Source organism: Euprymna scolopes, chromosome 19 (genome assembly GCF_053919585.1).
Source record: "Euprymna scolopes isolate OS-2025 chromosome 19, ASM5391958v1, whole genome shotgun sequence".
Taxonomy (NCBI): Eukaryota; Metazoa; Mollusca; class Cephalopoda; order Sepiida; family Sepiolidae; genus Euprymna; species Euprymna scolopes.
The window spans coordinates 83,420,277-83,441,270 of NC_136500.1; the positions used below are offsets into that span (position 1 = coordinate 83,420,277).

General features: G+C 34.1%; 1 protein-coding gene across 2 annotated transcripts in view; it reads left to right on the forward strand.

Moving 5' to 3' along the window:
- LOC145239796 (E3 ubiquitin-protein ligase HACE1-like) overlaps positions 1-20,994 on the forward strand; it is a 181,980-nt gene that overhangs the window by 58,159 nt on the left and 102,827 nt on the right. For both annotated transcript variants that reach the window (XM_080103315.1, XM_080103317.1), the window contains exons 2-3: positions 15,892-15,946; positions 18,232-18,321. In XM_080103315.1, the coding sequence (XP_079959441.1) occupies positions 15,892-15,946; positions 18,232-18,321 (145 nt within the window). The remainder of the gene's footprint in view (positions 1-15,891; positions 15,947-18,231; positions 18,322-20,994) is intronic.

Sequence of the window (20,994 nt, forward strand, 5' to 3'; positions counted from 1 at the left end):
TTGGACAGTTTGGTATGCCACATATATAATTAACCATTACATATAGTGTAATTTGTTTCACTGTTAATTGAAGGATGATTCCAAGAAAGGCAATGGCAAATTAACTATTTGGGTGGGGTTGGAGAAAATGGAGATTTGGTTTTGTCTGTATTAATAACAAATGAACCCTTTTTTCTTTTTTTAGAGGTTGAAAAATAGAAGTTTTGTCTGTCCAGTCTACTGAACAAATCAACCGTTTTTGGTGTTGGAGAAAATATAAGTTTAGTTTGTTTCTTTTAACAACAAATCAACTCTTTTTGAGGTTGGGTGAAATGGACTGGTTCAACCATATCAGGCTGTTTGAAGATACCAACTTTCTGACCTAAAAGGCACCAAACATTGACGTTATTATTTTTTTCTTTTTCTTTGTAAAACTCAATCATGTTCTGCAAAACAAAAACAACAATTTTCACCTACAAAACAACAAAACTAAACACCATGAATAAGTATTTGAAGATATAAAGAATATGAAATATGAAATTTTTACAAAAATCACTGAACCTTAAAAGGGTTGATATGACGTAAAATAAAACAACCAAACTAAACACTATAAATAAATATTTGAAGATATAAAGAACTTGAAGCCAGTAGCTAAGTGATTAAGGACACGGACTGAAAACCTGGATGTGCCAAGTTCAAATCCAATTTGTTTCACAAAAACACTTTCATCACACCTTGTGTCTATTCTTTGGAAAGGAGCTAAATAAGTTAAAGAACTTGAAGCATAAAGCTTTTACCAAAATGACCGGATTCAGCATTAAGCAGCTCAAAAAGGGTTGATGTGCCGTAAAACAAAACACCCACCCTCAATTAAATGGAGATTTAGTTTGTCTCTTTTAGCAGCAACTTAATCCTTTCTTTTAATCTTTTTTTTTTTTTGTGACAAACACTCTAAACATTTAAAGCTAAAAGCCTACAATGTTTGTCATGCTTATCCGCCATTTGCAATTTAGGGGGAAAAATGCACGCATAGATTGCATAAATGGTGTTAGCAGTTAATTTTTTTTTTTTTTTTTTTCAATTTTCTTATCAGTTTATTCAAGCTGGTGATGGGGCATCCTACCAGATGCCAAACATTCACCGACTAACATATTCCTTTTTTTTTTTTTTTTTTTTACATAGGCATCCCCACTTATCAAGGCCAAGAGGCCACTCGAGGATAAGGGTTAAAGAGCGTACAGTAGAAATTGGACAATATAGTAACCGTTAGTAATGGAGATTCGGTAAATTTGTTAACTTATATGGAACGGCTCATCAAAAACTTGTTTACGTTAGACTTGAAGACAACCATATTGTAGTCAGCTGGAAAGCAAAAAAAACGGCGTACAGTTCTAAGAAAGAAGCTCATGGAATCTACGTTTAGGTTTAGGCACAGATAAAGTGTGGGGGAAATTAGTGATAGTGTTTTCTGCTAGATGGGTGTTTCTTGTGAAAGTTTGGAATGGAGCTCAGCTGAGCACTTGCCATGAAAATAACGATAAAGCAGAGACAAACTCGCAACATCTCTTCTGTGAGAAAGAGGTTGCAGGGAAGAGAAAAGGACATCCCCCACAAAGCTACAAAGTCTGTTTTGAACTCTATCAAGGCAGGATAAGTCCTTTCTAGCAGCTCCTGCCCAGATGTGGCAACAGTACTCCATCCTTAGACGTACTTGGCTCTCATATAGATAGAGAATTGCATGAGTAGTAAGATATCTACTGGATCGATAGAAGGATCCCACCATTTTTCCAGCGGCTTTAGCAATAGATTTGATGTATGTGTTCCATTTAAGATCAGAAGGTCAAGCCCAGAAGCTTGTTAAAGCATGAGGCCTCCCCAAGACGAGAGCCATTCATTTCAATTAATGCCAGATGGGGATCAGAGCGTTGATGATGTAAAGAGAGAAGCTTGGTTTTAGATGCATTAAAAGTAACAAGCCACCTCTTTCCCAATTGTACCACATGCTCAAGATCAGAGGAGAGAGAATCAGAGAGAACAAAGCAGGGGAGGGCAGAGCGGTAGCTCTAGATATATCTAAGGCTTTTGACAGGGTATGGCACAAGGGTCTCCTCAGGAAAATTAAATCATACGGTATCACTGGTAGAATACTTAGCATAATTAAAACCTTCTTAGATAAGAGAAAAATCCAGGTTGTCCTCGACGGTCGAACATCTAAACAGTGTGATATAAATGCGGGAGTGCTTCAGGGGTCTATTCTTGGACCTCTATTGTTCCTGATATTTATTAATGACCTCCCCGACAAAACTGCCTCTGAGATGGGTATATATGCTGATGACACTACACTCTATAACAGGCATGACAGAAAAACAAATGAACACATATCTAAAGAAATGGCAAAAACACTAGAGGATGACCTCCAATCTGTAGTGGAATGGGGACATAAATGGATGGTCACATTCAATGCTGCCAAGACTAAACTGGTTTCCTTCAATAACTACAAGAAACCTTCTCTGCCACCAATAGAAATGGCCAGTGACTCCCTGTCTGAAAGTACATCTTTCAAACTGCTTGGCCTAACGTTCACAGGAAACATGAGCTGGAACAATTATATTGAAAACATTGCCAGGGCCGCTGCAAAAAAGGTAAGCTCTCTCTACCGTGCTAGAAAACTACTGACACCTGAAAGTATCCTGTATCTCTATAAGGCCACCATTCGCCCATGTATGGAGTATTGTTGTCACATCTGGGCTGGTGCGTCTACTACTAGTCTCTCGCTCCTAGACAAGGTTAAAAAAAAGAGTCGCCAATCTGATAGGCCCTGAACTGGCATGTAAGCTTCAGCCTCTGTCCCATCGACAAAACGTTGCGTCCCTCTGCTTGTTCTACAAGTATTTTAATGGTGAATGCTCTGACGAACTGCAGACACTTGTGCCCCGACGACGCAGACACCCTCGACAAACCCGACAGGCAGCTAAATCCCACCCCTACACAGTAGAGATCCCTAGATGTAAAAGATCTTTCTACTCCAGTAGTTTCTTCCCCAGAACCGCTAGACTCTGGAATTCCATTCCAGGATCCTGCTTTCCTAACTGTACTGACATGCAGAAGTTCAAGTGCAACGTGAATCGACATCTTTCTGCCCAAATCCCTACATAGTGCCCCAGTAGTTGCTAACCCTGATAGTAGCCCCCTACACCAAAGTGGCAATGCCTTGTTTGGGGTGAAAATCTAATAATAATAAAAAAAAAAAAAAAAACTTGGTTGTTTACGATCTTAGATGTGCTACCATAGATAGTAGTGTCATCAGCATAGATGTCTACGAATGATGTAAGGATATGATTTAGAAGATCATTGATATAGATCAGGAAGAGTTGGGCCCATAATGGACCCCTGAGAGACTCCAGCATTAATACTAAGAGCTTCTGATTTCTGCCCATCAACCACTACTCCCATGAACCCATTGGAGAGAAATGATTCAATAATTGAGAAGACATTTCCAGCTATACCGTAGCTGGAGATCTTGTGAAGTAAACCTTTATGCCATACTCTATCAAAGGCCTTTGATATGTCAGGAGCAATTGCCCGAGAAAGGTAGCCTCAGAGAGATTTGCTAATCCTATGCGATATAACTGTAAGCACATCTGCTGTAGATCTAGCAGAACGGAAACCATATTGCATGTCACTAAGAAGGTTATTTTTGCTGAGATGGTTGATTACTTCTGTATTTAACACAGATTCCAGCAACTTACTCATGACGCACAGGAGACTTATTGGCCTGTATTTAAAGGGAGATGAGCGATCACCTGAATTCTTAAATACGGGGCACACTGATAAGCTTTTCCAGGGTGACGAGAAGCAATTCTCCTTAAGACACCGTTTAAAATTCCAATCAAGAGATCTTTTTAAGATTCTGAGCATCCCTTTAAGTGCAATTGTTTGAATCTCTCTTGCTCTTTGTTCACCGGGTATATTTGCCAGGTAGCTTTGAAAATTCTTTTTCACTCGTTAAACATCAGAAATACAGTTGATATTAGTGATGGGACGGTTCCAATATTTTTCCCTGATTCTGATGCAATTACTGATTCTCTTCTAAATCTTCCAATTTCAATATAATTACCGATTCCAATTTTTCTTAAATTTCTAAATATTAAATTATAAAATTGTTGTGTTTTTTTTTCTTCAAAATTTTCAGATTACCATAAAATCCTGTGCGATATGTGCATATAGTTTCACAAAAGTACAAATAGGGGAGGATGCGCATTACACAATTATATCTAACTATTTATTTTTAATCTTTTACTCATAATTGATTAAAAATAAAGATTTAATAAACTCATTGTAACATTTTCATCTATAATTTTCGCTTGTGCCAATTTTCCTATTTTTTTTTTTTACAAAGGATTCACCAGAGGCCACTTGTTGTACTATCTTACCTGTGTCATTTTTACTGTGGTATTTCTGTCAGTGACATTTTTACCATAATTCATTGTTATGACATATATAGATCGTAGTTTTATTGGTAGTTTCAAGACCATGAATATTTATTGGTCCCTGACAAAAGGAGAGTGGGCCTGAAAATTCACCCTTGTCCGTTCGTTTGTCCGTCCGCACTTTTCTCAATAACTCTGTCTTGGAATTTTTTGAAATTTTGCACAAACATTAAACATAATATGAGTAAAAAAGTAACAGAGCAGATTTTCCGGGAAAACTGTGGTTGCCCCCCCCCCTCCTAGGGGTGCCTTTCGGGTTAAAATGGCTAAAATTGACTCTTTTGTGCTTATTAAAAAAAAATCGATGCCTTGGATTTTTTATAAAACTTCCTGAAAAATTCTAACTAATTGATTTCTATATAATTTTGTTTATCTATACTTCACAATAACTCTTGGGTGTGCGGCAGGGGCTCTTTTAGGGTTAATAAAAACTCTCCATTTTTGGGACTATTTTACCTTATTTGTCCCAAATTTTCTGTGTATGTCTATTTAGCAGTTTTGCATGGTGTTGAACTCAGATTTAAAAATGTTAAGGCCTTGGGGACTTTTGGGGCTAAATGGGGTGAAGGCAAATGATGGACTTAGTCATTTCTTTTTTTGCATGGGTGCAGAACTCAAATTTACATATGCTAAGACCTAAAACTGCACCATTTGTTCATTTTCACCAGAATTTGATGTCCCCTGGGAACTTTGGGGGTTAAATGAGGGAAGGGAGCAATGCTGAACTTAGTTATTCTTTTTATGCCTTGTTTATGGAGGACCATGCATGCTTCATTTGTTTTATCATTAGTGCCATTATGTAAAAAAAAAAAAAAAAAAGACTAAAAGGATCGTTTTTGGAATCAGAAATTAGGCTAAAATTTTTCCAATTCTGATACTGCAAACAATTTGGATTTTTTTTTTTTTGATTCCTGATTCTGATTAATAACTAATATAAGAAAATTCTGAATTGATGGGGTGGTGGTGTCATTTTGAGATGGAGGTGGTGTAGTTTGCAACTAGTGCCTTAGCATACAAGGTGTTGCAAAATTTTTATTCATCAAAATATTAGGTTGTTGCAAAAATAATGCCATTTTTACATATATAGTTGAACGTCAAAAAACGACATTGTTTTTGCACCCACCATGGCCTACTATACATTATTATAGTAGGCCATGCACCCACCTAATAGATGGTTATTTTTGGGACACCCTGTAGGTTACTTGAACCGAGAGTTTCTTAGCTTACTTCTTAATGGACAGGTCTTCTCCCAATGCAAATGTGGCAGCCCACATTTTGGCTGATTTGGCAGAGATTACTGCTTTAATGAAATAATACTCCCAATTGGGCATTTCTTCTATTTTATTTACTATTGAGCATTGTTGAACTTAAGAAATATATCTCGTCTGCCTTTGTTCAAATGTACTCAGTCTCAGAAAGATTAACAACATGTACTGAGCTCCATGAAGAGCACTCCGAACTTTAATAAATGTTTTCATAAACAATGTTTTATGTTGCCAAAAAAACTTAAACGTATCCTTTCTTAATTTATATATTGCAGTTGCATATTTTTTTTTTATTTTGAAATTAAATTATATAGTCAATAGTAAAGCGTTTCCAATATTTGATTGCTCTTTAAGGTGTAACCCCATTTTGCATAAACCACTGCTTTTAGAATAGAGCTCTTTATTGCAGAAAATTCATGATTTTAATTTTCGTTTAATAGTCTGTGTTTATGGTCATTTCTATAATAGGCCAAGTGGTCTAATATTTGATAGAAAAATTCCCAAGTTTTTGAAATGCACCGGAGGTTATATCGGCCAAAATATTTTTTTTATTCATTCCTTTTTCTGCTGGCTTCGTTTGAATACTGATTTTTTTTCTTCCCTTGATTTTCTATTAGACGTATGTACAAACACATGTCAGCGTCACTTTTATATTTCATATTCTACTCCAATGCATCCATTGCCACTGATGGTTTAATATAATTAGATGGGACTTAGAAAAATGAAAATTCTTTTGCCTACATAAAATAGCTGTCTAATAGAAAAAGTTTTAAAGTCTTCACATCTGATTATTTGGATTATTTGGCATAATGTTCTCATCTTGGATGTTCGTCTCATGATATTTCAAACGATGTAATCTCCAACTTTCTTTAGGGGCATCTTGTCAAACTCTGGAATTTATATGGAATATTGAACGGAACTCTTTATTTATAACTCATAGCGATAGCTTACTTTCATTCCGTCAGCCATGACCAAGTACAAATCTTAAGTAATTTGTAATTTTATTCTTAGTGTCGCCCACATTGAGAATTAAAACTTCAACATCCAGAAGACTGTCACTTAGAACTGATCATTGTTACATATATATATATATATATATATATATATATATATATATATATATATATAATTATTTTTTTTTTACTATAATAATTATATATATAAGTGGCAAAAAGAAAGTCCGCACTTGTAATTTTTTCAAAGACTGCAAATTTAAGCTAAATTTAATGTAACTGTTTAAACAAACTATACCTCATTCGATTGGCCTTTTATTCTTCTATAATTTTACCTCTTCATATTTGACTTTTAATTGAAATATTCTAGTGTTCACGTCAATTTAAAAAATAACTTCAAATCGCGGAGGCAAAAAGAAAGTCCGCACAATGGAAAATTGTTATTTAAATGTAACTTTAGCACATTAATGCAACACAAATACAACAGGAACACAATATATTTCTCTCTTATAAATTCCTCCTCCCCCTGCCACCACTTAACACCGTTTGGGGATCGTTCACAAGGAACAGTTGAGAAGAGAACACCGGTTTGGCTTCGTAGTTCTTTCATGTCAAGTTATTTAAAATCACTAAACTAAGCTGCAGTGCTCTGTGGCGTAGTGGTTAGCGTACTGGACAATTCACATTATATTTTCACGTTCGCGCCGACCTACCGTAGTCGTTTTTTTTTTTTTTTCTCCTAAACAACTGGAATGGACTTTTCTTGGTGGCCGAACTGTTAACGTTGCAGATGGTTTTTTTTTTTTTCACACTTTATTTTCCTACTTTTACTCATGACTCCGGGTTTGATCCTTCCTACTTACCTACCATAACATTTTTTAAAACTCCCCCCCCCCGTCCCGGAAACAAACACTCGGGCAATCTTTTGGAAATTTTTTTAATTAGACTGCAGTAATACTCCGGGGAAAGGGCATCCCACTTTTCTTTAATTTTTGTCCAAAGTTCTTCTAAATTTTAAATTTTATCATTGCATAGGTGTTGCTTGATGTAATGCCATACGTTTTCGATAAGATTGAGGTCTGGGGATTGTGCAGGCCAATCCAAACATGGAATATCATGCCCTTCCAGGAACCTCTTGACATTGCCAACTGTGTGAATGGGAGCATTATCCTGCATGAAGATGGGATTATCATCCAAATTCCGACCAAAGTAGGGTAGAAAATGCTCAGTCAACATATTAATGTACTTGGTCAAATTAATTTGACCGTGCAAGCGATCTATAGTTGCAATTTCAAAAATTCAAAAAATATATCTTGGGTGCATCAGCTTTAACTGAAACCAAAACTTATGAAGAATTCTTGATAAAATTATTTATAAAATAAAATAGATGACTTAAGTGCCATCAGCTATAATCGAAACCGAAACCAAAACGTATGAAGAATTCTTGATAAAATTATTTATTACAAGAAATGGAAACCCGTAACAATTAAACGCCAGTCACTCGGATGTAAGCGTGACACACAAAATAAATAACATACACACTATTCTATTATTATAGAGTGGAAAGTTTTGCAAAAGGAAAAAGGGGGGGGGTACAGTCCCAACAGGAATTTTCATTCATTAGAGAACAAACATCAACAATGAGCAAAAGTGTATTTATTATTCATAGGAAATAATAGGGCGCATTAAAAAGGACAGAACTTGCACAGGCTGTGAATCAGGGCAGGGGGTGGGATGCAAACATTATTCGAGCTAGTCAGGCTGCTTATCATTGTGACGCTTTACATTCTGCACAAACATATTTTTGAGAGCATCAATGCGTGTCTTCCGCGTATTGATTTGCTTGTTATTGCCAACAGTTGTGATGCGGTCGGATAGATTAAAGGCAAAAGCGGGATTCTGTAGGGAAGGTCACCGCAAATGTAAAGACTGCCACACAACACTTGTTGATTAATGGAACTGAGAAAAACAAAATGGCTGCGAATATAATAATAAGATGAAAAAAATTTTCATTTAATGTTGTAATGCCATTTTTTTTTCACGTCACGATTCTAGTCTTATTGACCAGTTTCATTTCCATCTTTTATCTTTTGTGTTTCTTTTAATCTATTTCGTTATATATATATATATATATATATATATATATATATATATATATATATATATATAATGTCAATTTTTCTTTTTCATTTATTCATTTTTTCCATCAAAGTTTCCCTTTTAATTTTCAGTATTTTCTGGGTATCTTCTTTGTAGATTCTCTATTTCTGGGTATCCACTTAGTAGATTCTTTATTTCTGGTTACTCACTTTCTAGATATTCTTTATTTATGGCTATCTTCTATTTCTAATTATTCTTTGTTTTTGAGTATCATCAGTTTCTAGATAACCTCTAATTGTTTCTATCCTCTATTTCTAGATATTTTCAATTTCCGCATTTCTAATATTTCTTGATATTTGCTAATTTTCATCCTATATTTCTATTCTTTATGAATAGCTATATTGATTTGTAGATATACCGCCCATTGTTTGTTTCTGTCTATTCTCTATTTCTAGATATTCTCTATTTTTAATTATTCTTATCTATCACCTTTTCGTAGATGTTCCTTATTCATCCCTACCCTCTGTTTCTAGATGTTCTCTATTTATAGTTATTTTCTCTTTGCAGATATTCTGACTATTTTTAATTATTATTCATTTCTGGCTTTTCTACTTATAGATTTAGAAAAGAAAAGACTCCAAATGACAAAAGAAAGACAACAATTGCGAAAAGAAATAAATTTCTACAGTACACTCTTTAACCCTTATCCTTGAGTGGCCTCTTGGTCTTGATAAGTGGTGATACCTATGTAAAAAAAATAAGAAGAGGGTTGAGCTAGACTAATCTATGGATATCTTCCATTTTTTTTTTTTTTTTTTTTTGCCATGAGCCAGAAGTGAGACTATTTTCTTAAGTCTTCCTTTTCTTGGATAGCTAGCATCTCCATGAAGAAGGATGATGGCGATGATTTTTGCTTAAAATATAACTTTATTCATTACTAGCAGTTTCGCCCGGCTTTGCTCAGGCCCTATGTACTGTTCATAACTATATGTGCATATGTATATATTAAAAAGTGTGAATATGTACGGTAATGCCTTTCTATATAATAGGCTTCCTTAACTACCATAGAGAAAACTTGGTAGAGATCGCAAGCGTCAATTTTTTTTTTAACTTTTTACGACCCCAATTTTGACCCCCCTAACAATTATTTTTTGGGGCTCAAATCAAATTATAAAGTTAGATCCATGTCCACGTAACCTATATCTAAAATTTCAAGTGTTTAGACCCAAAATTGGTGGAGGAGTTTGGTAGAGTTCTCAAAGGTCAAATCGTCGAACTTTGACCCCTTAACAGCCAAACTTCTGACTGGAAACCGATTTAAAAGATTTTTCCAAATTTCAATACTCTAGAGTCTGTAGGCCGAAAATTGACAGAGTTATTTGGCAGGGAAGTGTACACAGACAGACAGGCAGACAGACAGACACACACACACACACATACACATACACTTTCACTTTTATAGATATATATATTCATCCTATGGGCATCCATATCTCCTTAGGAATTCTATTGGCTGTACCATAATCTGGAAAGCTAAGCACTTCAATCTGTCACAATCTATACATCTAATATATTATGCATGTTACATACCTAACCTGAATGCAATTAATTGTTTTTTATATTAATTTCCATCAAATGTTCAATCAATTCAAGTATTTAAAATCATACCTTCTCTTCTCATCGGTTGCCATTCTGTTAGACGGGATAATTTCATAGCTGCAATCAAAATCGTCATGCTTATCAAGTTAATTCTGCAATTAATCCAGCATATCCTAACAAAAAAGAATGATCTATTCAATCTGGCATAATTTGATCATCTAGTAAACTGCAAAGTTAAAGAAGGTGTCAGAGAGAGAGAAAAAGAGAGAAAGATTTATCTTAAAAGTGCATGGCTTAATTATTATTTGTTGCGTTAATCCAGTTTAAAAGCACGTTTTGGCAGTCCAAGCTTGTGAGACACATACATCAAATCTGTTGCCAAGATAGCTGGAAAAATGGTCGAATCATTCTACCACTCCAGCAGTTATCTCACTGCCGATACAATCCCCTATCTGTATAAGAGTCAAGTACGTCCTATGATAGCGTTCAAAATTGGCTTCAAAACTTAGTAGGTAATGTCCTGTACTCTTCTGTGCAATCTTTCCCACAGAAGAGACGTTGCGAGCCTGTTTCTGCTTTATCGATAGTTTCATGGCAAGTGCTGCAGTTTACAGAGCGTGCTTTAATATACACTCACAAAGTTTGTATTAAACAAAGAAAAACAAACCAAAGTATTGTTTGTGATTAAATCGATGATCAGTGACCCCATTCAGTCTCAAGAGATAATGAACACCCCTGTAAGAGTAGCTGTGCACAATCTCCAACCATACTTCTGAATCAACACTGCTTGGATCCAGTGGCAAAGAGAGGTCCAAGACTTGACTGGAAACAATGTCGAGATAAGCAGAGATCACATACAGCACCTGAAATTCCCAGATGGTCACTCATTTTAGTACTGACCAGGCTCAACGTTGTTTAACTTCCATGATCTGATGGGAACCAGTGCGTCAACATGATTATGGTGTATATTGTGCTTAAAAAATCTATTATATAAAGGCCACATTCTTTTAATCGGCGAAACCCCAGAAAAAATTTAACACGTGTTCAGACATAGTGTCATCCAGGATAAGGAATTTTTCTGACCTTGGGACATGGTAAAAAATGCTCAATACACTGGATAGAGCAGGTAGTAAATCAAAAGTGAGAAACAAAAGAATTTTTATTTTAGGGGCGAGATCTTGATTTTAGTAGTGCTCAGGAAGCTGCCTTAATTTTATAAGTGCTCAATATCTTGGATATAGCAAGTAGTAACCCAAACGTGAGTTAACTTGGCTTTAGTAATGCTCTGGACCCTAGATAAAGCAGGTATGTTTAAGCCCAGTGTCACCCTGAAAGAAATAATTTCTCTGTTTTTCTTTTTTATTTTTTTTTTGCCTGGGAGCCATAATCCATCATGCTAAAAATATTCTGCATAAAACAGCTTGTAACCTGAAAGTGATTTTAGTAGTTTAATAAGCACTAGATCGGAACCATAATCCAAAGTGCTTGATATCTTGGATCGGGAGGACTTACTTTTTGTAATGCTCTAGAAGCCTCTTTAATTTTAAAAACACTCAATATCCTAGATAGACCAGGTGTGTTTAAACATAGTGTTCTGTCTTTCTTTAAAGTTTTGTTTTGAAATCATAATCCAAAGTGCTTAATATTCTGGATAGAACAGATATGTTTAAAGATTACGTTGTTTGAGAATGCTTTGCTATACTTTTTTATACAAGAAAATTTACTCCGTATTTCCAGGAATGGAAGTGGCATATAGTAGTCAAACAGTGTGCAATATCCTAAGTATAGCAGGTGTATCCATATGCAACTCCATTTCTTCTATTTGTTTTATGTGGCCCTGAACAACGCCGGATATCCCTGCTAGTTATTATATAATTCTTAGTCATTATCACCTGTAGTAAGAATTAAACTTTCATCCCTCAGAAGGCTGTCTCTTAAAACTGTTCATTAATATATTTATCCGTTGTGCTGTGTATTCAGTAATTGTCAATTCTATCCAGTTATGGCTGGCAGAATGAAAACTATTAACTCTAGACCATAGATTAAATAGTTGGAAATTAAGACATTCTTTTGCCAAAATTATAGAAATTTTGATTGTTTATTTTCAAAATTATGAATTGGAACTAAAAGAATGATTAAAAAAAAACAAAAAAACGGCCAAAATGATGTGGAAAAAAAAATTTTATTTTAAAAGTAAGAGCATTAAGTTGCATTTTCAACAATTCCTTGACTCTTCCCATGTTAATTTTTTTTCTTTTCTTTTTTTTACAAGGGAATAACCACTTATCAAGGCCAGAGGGCCACTCAAGGATATGGGCTAATGAGTGTACGGTGATGGAAGTTGCATAGAATTTGACTATTTAAAGGAACAGCCAAACAAGAACTTTTTTTGCATTTGATTTGAAGAGGATCACGTAGTCAACTGAAAAGCAGGCTTGCAGAGCAGGCCCCTTTTTTCGGCAATAATGTACACCCTGTACATCTGTTCCTATTTATTTGTTTCCCCCATGAGGGCAAAGTTAGATACAAGGTCGGTTTTTAATGTGAGGAAAATCCAGCTCCCCAAATAAGGGCACTGGATTGGGACAAAAATTAAAATTTGTCTCACTCTGTCAAAAATCTTTATATTTCTTATCCTAATTATCAAATTTGATCACTTATTACATCCATTTTAATTGTATACTGCAATGGACTAAATCTCTCTTTCATGAAAATAATTTTGAATGATTTTTCTTGCAATTAATACATTAAAAAAAATAAATGAGGTTATTTGAATCCAAAATAATATGGATGCATAATAGTTACGAGACAACAATATCTCCATATATAATATTTTGATTGCAGAAATTCCCCTCTGGACCAAAGTACCGTAGGTTTGCAACAACAGATGCAACATACAAATTTATTATGTCTAGACTATTGGCCACTATCTTATATAACTTTAGAACGACATTTTAAACACATTTAGTCATTATAATGAAATCCTACATTTCATCCTAGGAGCAACACCAACAATCGTACAATCTTTAGCATGAAGTAATTCCCATTTTTCCCTCTAAATATTAAGTCCTCCTACCGCTCCTAGTCATGACCAGGAGGAAATATACACATTCTATAGATATTGTATTTGCAAACTTCATAACTGGATCATAAACTCATAGACATAACATAATCTTTCCATTTATCCAGAACTAAAATATGGAATAGCAGAACAAGTACTACATTTTGAATTATTTATTTGCTTTTATTTGCGTTTTACAGTATAACAAATTAGGCACACAGCCATCAAAAGTGGGGAGAATGGTGGTCGTTGGTAATCCTTGATCCAAAAATCTTTTAAAATATGTCTATCCTACTCTTAATTTTAATCATCTTAGTCATTGCAATACCACAATTACTCTTAGAGCCATTCTGCTTAAAATATCCCCCAAATTGTTGATAATTTTCACTTTTCATAATATAATTTAGACAAAAGACCACACTATGCACCCGTCAGTGAAAGAGATCAGAGCCCATGACAAATGAAAAGACTTTTTGCTAAATCATCTCATGGCCCATTGGAAGCATTTGCGTTCTGCGGAGACCTTTGATAAGCAGGTCTTCTTTTCTTTGAAGAATGAAGAAAGAAATGCTTGTAAGAAATGTTTAAGAAGCACTCAGTAACCCATGAACCGTTTGATCATGACGCATCCTAAGATAAAAGATACAGTTTTATTCTGCAAATGACATTTCACCAAGTCATTCTAACATTTAAATATTGTCAATACAATACTGAATCTTCTGGTCACATGTATACTTGTGCATTAACATATTTTCCAGAATTGCTGACTGAACTTCAGTCTATGACCCCCCCCCCCTCACATTGTCACAAAAAGTACTCGTCTAGCTACAAGCATTATGAACAATTTCCCTTACTTTCTATCTAAACGCAAATTCCATGAACCAAATCTAAATGTAAATTCCATGAAGAAAACTTCTTTCCTAGAACTTCCCACCTGTGAAACTCTGTTTCGCTAGGCTGCTTTTCAGCTGACTACAATGTTGTCTTCAAGTCCAATGTAAACAAGTTCTTGTTGAGCTGTCTCCTTAAATAATCATATTCTACTCAATTTCCACCACTAACGATCACTATGCTATTGTTTCAGTGACCACCGTACACTCATTAACCCTTATCTTCAAGTGGCTTTTGGGCCTTGATAAATGGTGACCCCCCCCCTTGTATAAAAAAAAAATATGAGGATTGATAACTTGTGTTATTTGGATTATTTGGACTACTGTTCTCATCTTGAATGTTATTCTCACAACGTTTTGACCAATAAAAAAATGTACATGTACAGTGTAACCCGGATATAAGAGACTTCATATACTGCCCTACAACTCTCTTATACTGGGGTTTCTTATATCTGGGTTACACTTTAATTTGGGACCAAAGAAAATCTCTTTTATATATTCGTTTTTCTTAAATTCAGGGTCTCTTATATCCGGTTACACTGTACGTATAAAAAAAAAGTAAAGTGGTCGACCATAGTCAAGGGTGACTTGAAGACTCCTTTTTCCTTAGCTACACCAAGGAAAGTGCCACTTCTTTCCCATCTCATTTACCCATAATCTTTAATTTATAATGATGCTTAACAAAGAAGAGGCATTAAGTACCATTTTTTTTTTAGTCTTTGGTATGCCTCTGGTCTCCTGGCAAATTAATGAGCACTAACAGGAAGACCCAATGTTGTCTGGAATTAAATGAGGATCAATGAAATGTTCCACATTTCCAATATTTTTATTGTCACCAAAATTGGTTAACTTTTCCATTTGTCAATCAAATTGATTGATTGTTTACTCTAGTCAGGGACCACTGTGGTGCACTGGGAGGAAGCTTCACGTGCCTCCCCACAGTGACTTAGTGCATGATACATTTTAGTCTACATCGCATTGTAGAGAACCTGCTGATAATTTTATAAAATTATTTTTATCTAATAGCTTGAATTAAAGATGGCAGAAGTTAAATACCATGCTTCAGTTGTGCTCTAAACAGAAACATTCATTTTGAATGCGTTCCTGTCTTATCAAAGAACCTACTGTTGATTTTATACACTGGACCCTTCTGCTAGTGTGGTGATAAAACTTCTAAAATGCACTTGAGGCATTCCGATACAAAACCTATCTAAGAACACCCCAACATACCTACAGTACATTCGTATGAAATTTAAAAAAAATAGGTCCAGCCGTTTTAAAGTCTATAGGGAATGAAACCACACACACACACACACACACACACACACACACACACACACACACACACACACACACACACACACATAAAATGCCTTTTATGTATAAGTAGAGATAGTCAGTATATATATTATTGGCCTGAGTGCCCAGATGTTTGAAGGTGTATGTTGAGCAAAAATAAATAAATAAGTTTAAAAAATGGGTCAACAAATAAAAATGGAAATGTATTTTCATTTTTCAAATTTTAAATCTATATATTTTCTTTTCCTTTTTCAGATGATCGCTCAGCATTTTATATGCTCATGACCATGGTGGTGGCAAACCAGCATAAGTAAGTATGCAACTATTATAGTTCTCTACTCAATTTGATTCTCCATTTTAGATTTTATAGAATAGTGATATTATTTGTGAGGTTTTCTGGGTATAAAATAGTATTTAAATGATATTTTCCCCTTAAGATTAGATTAAGCAGGAAAACGATTCATGATGGATAGGGTACAGGAGGTAGAAGGCTGTTGTTTCATTAAAGAATGACTTCCTGTCTTCTTCTCCCAACATGTGAACTTGGGATCTTTCTCTTAATGTTTTTCTCTTTTATTTTTTGTACTAAACATATTTTAATATTTGAAATTTTTATTATATACAAAAACTTTGGTCACACAAAATAAACTTTGAACATTCTTTTTACACAAAAAGCTAATTTTGATGGAATTTGACTAATCAGAAATTTAAAACATGGTTGATGTTTCATAAAGTATGAAAAAAGTTATTGTAAATTAACACCGTTTGTTAAATCACCTGCTCACTTCCAAAGGAATAAGATAATACTTTTTTAGATGATTATATGTAAGCACTATTTAATTTCTGGTTTTAGAGTGGGTTGTTTTCTTTTTTGGGGATGGTGGGGGTGCGGACTTGGGGTTGATGTGAAAGTTAACGAAAGTTTTATTTAGAGGGGAGCATATAACTCCAACTTAAGGTTAATACTAGGGTAAGTAATTATTTTTTGTTATTAATTTTTCAGCCTGCCTCCTAAAATAAAAATAAAAAAATTAATTTATCTCCCATAGCACAATTTTTTTTTGCCAACTGCCCTAAAAGGCTATAATGAAATAGAAGATTATTCTATGCTAAATTTCATTCATGCCAGGAGAGGGGGTGATTTAGATAATTAGGGAGGGAAAGTTGAAAAATTGAAGGAGTGGGGGGGGGCGTTCATCCCCAGGTTAGGAAATTCATCTTAATTTCAGATTTATTTTGCCACTAGCCACTTACATTCTTGGTGTGTGTATATATATATATATATATATATATATATGTGTGTGTGTGTGTGTGTGTGTGTGTGTGACCTGCACCTTCTGAGGTTACTTTTATTATCTGATCATGAGAAATTAACTTTAAAAAAAAAATAATTTTTTTCAGTTTGCATGCGCCAGTCCATATTTAATTGACTTCCTCTATCAAAAAGAGCATTTTAAATGGGGATAACAATTATCTGCCCTTCTCAACTTAAACACGGCCTATAGGCTTGTGTGTTGTATAAAATAGATATCAAATGAATAGATAGATTTATTTAGCAATCGGCTGTCTGTCGCTGTAAGAAATGGTAGGTCAGAGAAGTTTCAGCCTATACTTTTAACATGAAAAGATAATCAATTCAACATGTATTCCTTGTTGAACAGAATCAAAGAATGAATAGGTAATATATACAAATTTCAAAAGATGATAATATATAAGTTCATAAGTCTTTCTTCTCTTTTTCCTTTCTCTTTTTTTGTATATGTATATGCATAGATGTATGTCTTGCATACCAAACTCTCAGTAAAAAAAAAAGAGAAAGACAAGTTTACCATAGAGATAATTTACAGAGTTGTGCCCCTTTCATTATTATTTCCTTTTATGCTTTTTATAATAGACCAAGGGACGCTACTCGTTGATTTTTCGTTTTACTTATTTTTTTTTTTTTCTTTTTTTGGGGCGATATTTTTTTTTATCAAACTCTAGCAAGATTTCCGAGTTTTTATCATTTAATAGTTCTCTTAAAGTGATCTGATATATCTTTATAATTTACAAATGAAAAGAGTAAAAGATAAACCAACCTTTATTTTACGCTGATGGACATCAACTATGTTTTTCTTTTCATATTTCTTGTGGTGTTGATTTTATCAGCGGAGTTGCTTAGTTAGACGTGTTCTCTTGGAATCCCTTCTGCAACTAACATGTTTCAAATTCTTAACGGTTAGTTTTCTTCGAAAGAAACGCTGATCGCATTTTTTTTATTTTAAATATATCAGCGTTTTTCTTTTCTATTTTTGTTCTCGTCACTGTCGCCGTTGTTGTCATGGCTTCATGTTCACTTGGTCATTTTAATTCCTTCGCGTCTAGGAATTTTAACCATTAAATTTATTTATTTTTATGAATACGATATTGACATATTTCAATATCTCAACATATGATATTATTATTATTATTATTATTATTATTATTATTATTATTATTATTATTATTATTATATAGCCAATAGGTATTTATTATATCAAAATAACTTTATGCTAAAACAATATTTATTTTCCCTTTCTTAAGAATTTTGATTTGATTTATTTCATTTTTCTGTAGGTCTGTAACAGACTTGCTGCAGAATTCCAAGTTTGATGTAAACTACACATGTGGCCGAACTCAGCGGAACCTCCTTCATATTGCAGCAAAGTAAGTGCAATCCAGCCATTGTATAATTTCCTAGTCGTTAAGTATTATGTATCAATCACATTGGCGACTCCAAAACATTAATCTATATATGTACATCTGTTCATTTGTTGGTTTCCTTCCTCCTTGCACTGAAACCGTTTTGTTATATGTGCATCTCCAAACTTGTTCAGACATAGTGCTAGAATCAAAGATCAACAAATAAATAATAAATAATAATAAAAAAGCAATTAATTAAACGGTACTATTCCCAAAGAACAAAGGTTTATTGAGTTGCACACTTTCAATAATGTAACGGTTAAATATATTGGTTGATATTATAATCATCTCGTAAACAGAAAGAAAGAAAGAGAATCAGTTTTTTGGACCATATTTAACATGTCTTGTCATTTGAATGCTTCGCACTGTGAATAAGCCCAAATTCCATCCCTGAATTCCATCGCCTTTGCAAATATGATGTCATGTCTGCCCATATATCATTAACACAAGTATAACTTTAGATAATTGATGAATTCAAATTTAGTGATTTTTAGGGAATCTGAACTTAAGTTTACACATATAAAGAGTGATTTCCCACCTCTCACCCCCCCCCCCCCCAAAAAAAATGCCATCCATTGAATCATTAATAAAATTCGAAATTTTTTCTACAATTAAGCTATATTTCGTACAAATAAACTTTGGTCTATGCCTGACTTGTCCATCAAGTTTTATTCATGAATGTTCAACAGTCTTTGTTTTATTTCCATTCAATAATATGTAAAGATTAGTGATATTTTTCACGATTCCAATGCAATTATCAATTCTATTGTAAATTCCTGATTTCGATACAATTACCGATTCTAATGCTTTTTAAATTTCTAAATATAGAGTTAATTCAGGGAGGGGAGTCAGATTACTGTATAAGTCCATATAATATGTTCAAATATTTTTGCAAGCATAAAAAATACACATGTAGAGCTGATCTATAAATGTTAGTTTTACTGATAGTTTAAAATTAATAAATATTTATCATTTCATTATTAAACTCTAAATAAAAACAATTAAAAGAATCGTTTTTGGCATTGGAAAATAGGAACAATTTTTTTCCAATATCGATTCCAGTATTTCAAAAAGATCCGACTTTTTCAATTTCCAATTCCGATTAGTCGTTCCAACACTAGTAGAAATACTGTCATCAGTAAGAAGTGTGCTCCCTGAATAGGCTCTCACTCACCGGGCTTTACCTCCCCCTACACTAATTTTTATCTACAAAGTAGTCTCAGAGATAATATCTATCAAAACAATCCTTGGATTATTCCTGATCTGACAAGGATCATCACACAGCTTCAAGGTAGAGTCAAGAGAGGATTGTGTCAGAGTTACTGACAATTTTGCATGTTGTATTCAGCTGTGCTATGCATTGAACAGTGATAAAATAAAAATTGTTTGATGTTCATCACTGAAATTAGGTAGAGAAGCTTTATTTGTAAGAAATATCTTTGGATTGAAAATCCAGCATACTAGAGAAAATGCAATCTGGCTTGCAAAAACTGCTTGAGCAGCTTCATTGACATTCTCTGGTAGGTGCTTCTTAATTGATTAGTAATAAACTAACACCATCTTAAAGAGAGGAGGGTTGACCTTCAAGACATGCACAGAATCATACATCAACTTGACAGAAACAAGCTGGCTTAAATTCAAAATGGCTTAGATTTTACGTTTCTGAATGTTGGAGACGAGGATTGAATATTCGTATTATTTGGATTCTTAAGACCACTGTTCTCATCTTAAGTTTTAATTTCACAATGTTTCGGTCGATGTAAGCTTTTTCATATCCATCTTGTTAAACTCGGGAATATTTCTGTTGAATTCAGGAATCTGTATGGAATTTTAAACAGAACTCTTTACATCTGCAAGAACCCATGGCATACTGGATAAAGTATTTTGTAAAATTCAGTTGAAATTGTAATAAGGCTAATGTGGATGAGCATGATAATAAGCACTAAATAGATTCCGAAGTTCAACAGAAAGATTGCCAAGTTCGATAAGATACATCTGGAGCAGGTCAAAAGTTACATTGACTGAAACGTTGTGAAAATAACATTCAAGATAAGAACAGTAGTTCGAAGAATCCAACTAATACAGCCTAGACTTTGTTAGACTGATTATTGAGAACATATCTTTAACTGCACCTGCACAAGTTACTCTTCAGAAGACTGTCACTTAGAATTGATTGTTAATGAACATTCATTAACACTTCTACTCGGTCATGGCTGACAAGGCAAGAACAAATGTGTAAATGTAAGTCCTATAATTCACCAACTAACAAGAATTCCCATAAGTTCATCTATTGTGTTTATTTTTTTCTGTTTTATATTTCAAACAAATTACAAATTCTTATGCTTTTATGTTTCTGAATTTTGTATTTTTTTTTTGAACTACTGTTCTCATCTTGATTGTTATTTGCACAATGTTTCAATTGATGTACCCTCTGACCTTCTGTAGGTGTATCTTATTGAACTCGGGGAATCTGTACAGAATTTCAAACAGGACCCTTTAACCCATGGGAGTAGCATACTCTTGTTCCATATGCCATAATTGGATAAAAGTTTTAAATAATTCACAATTGTATTCTTAGTATTGCCTGCACTGAGGATTGAACCTTCAATTTCCAGAAGAGTGTTGCTTAGGACTGAA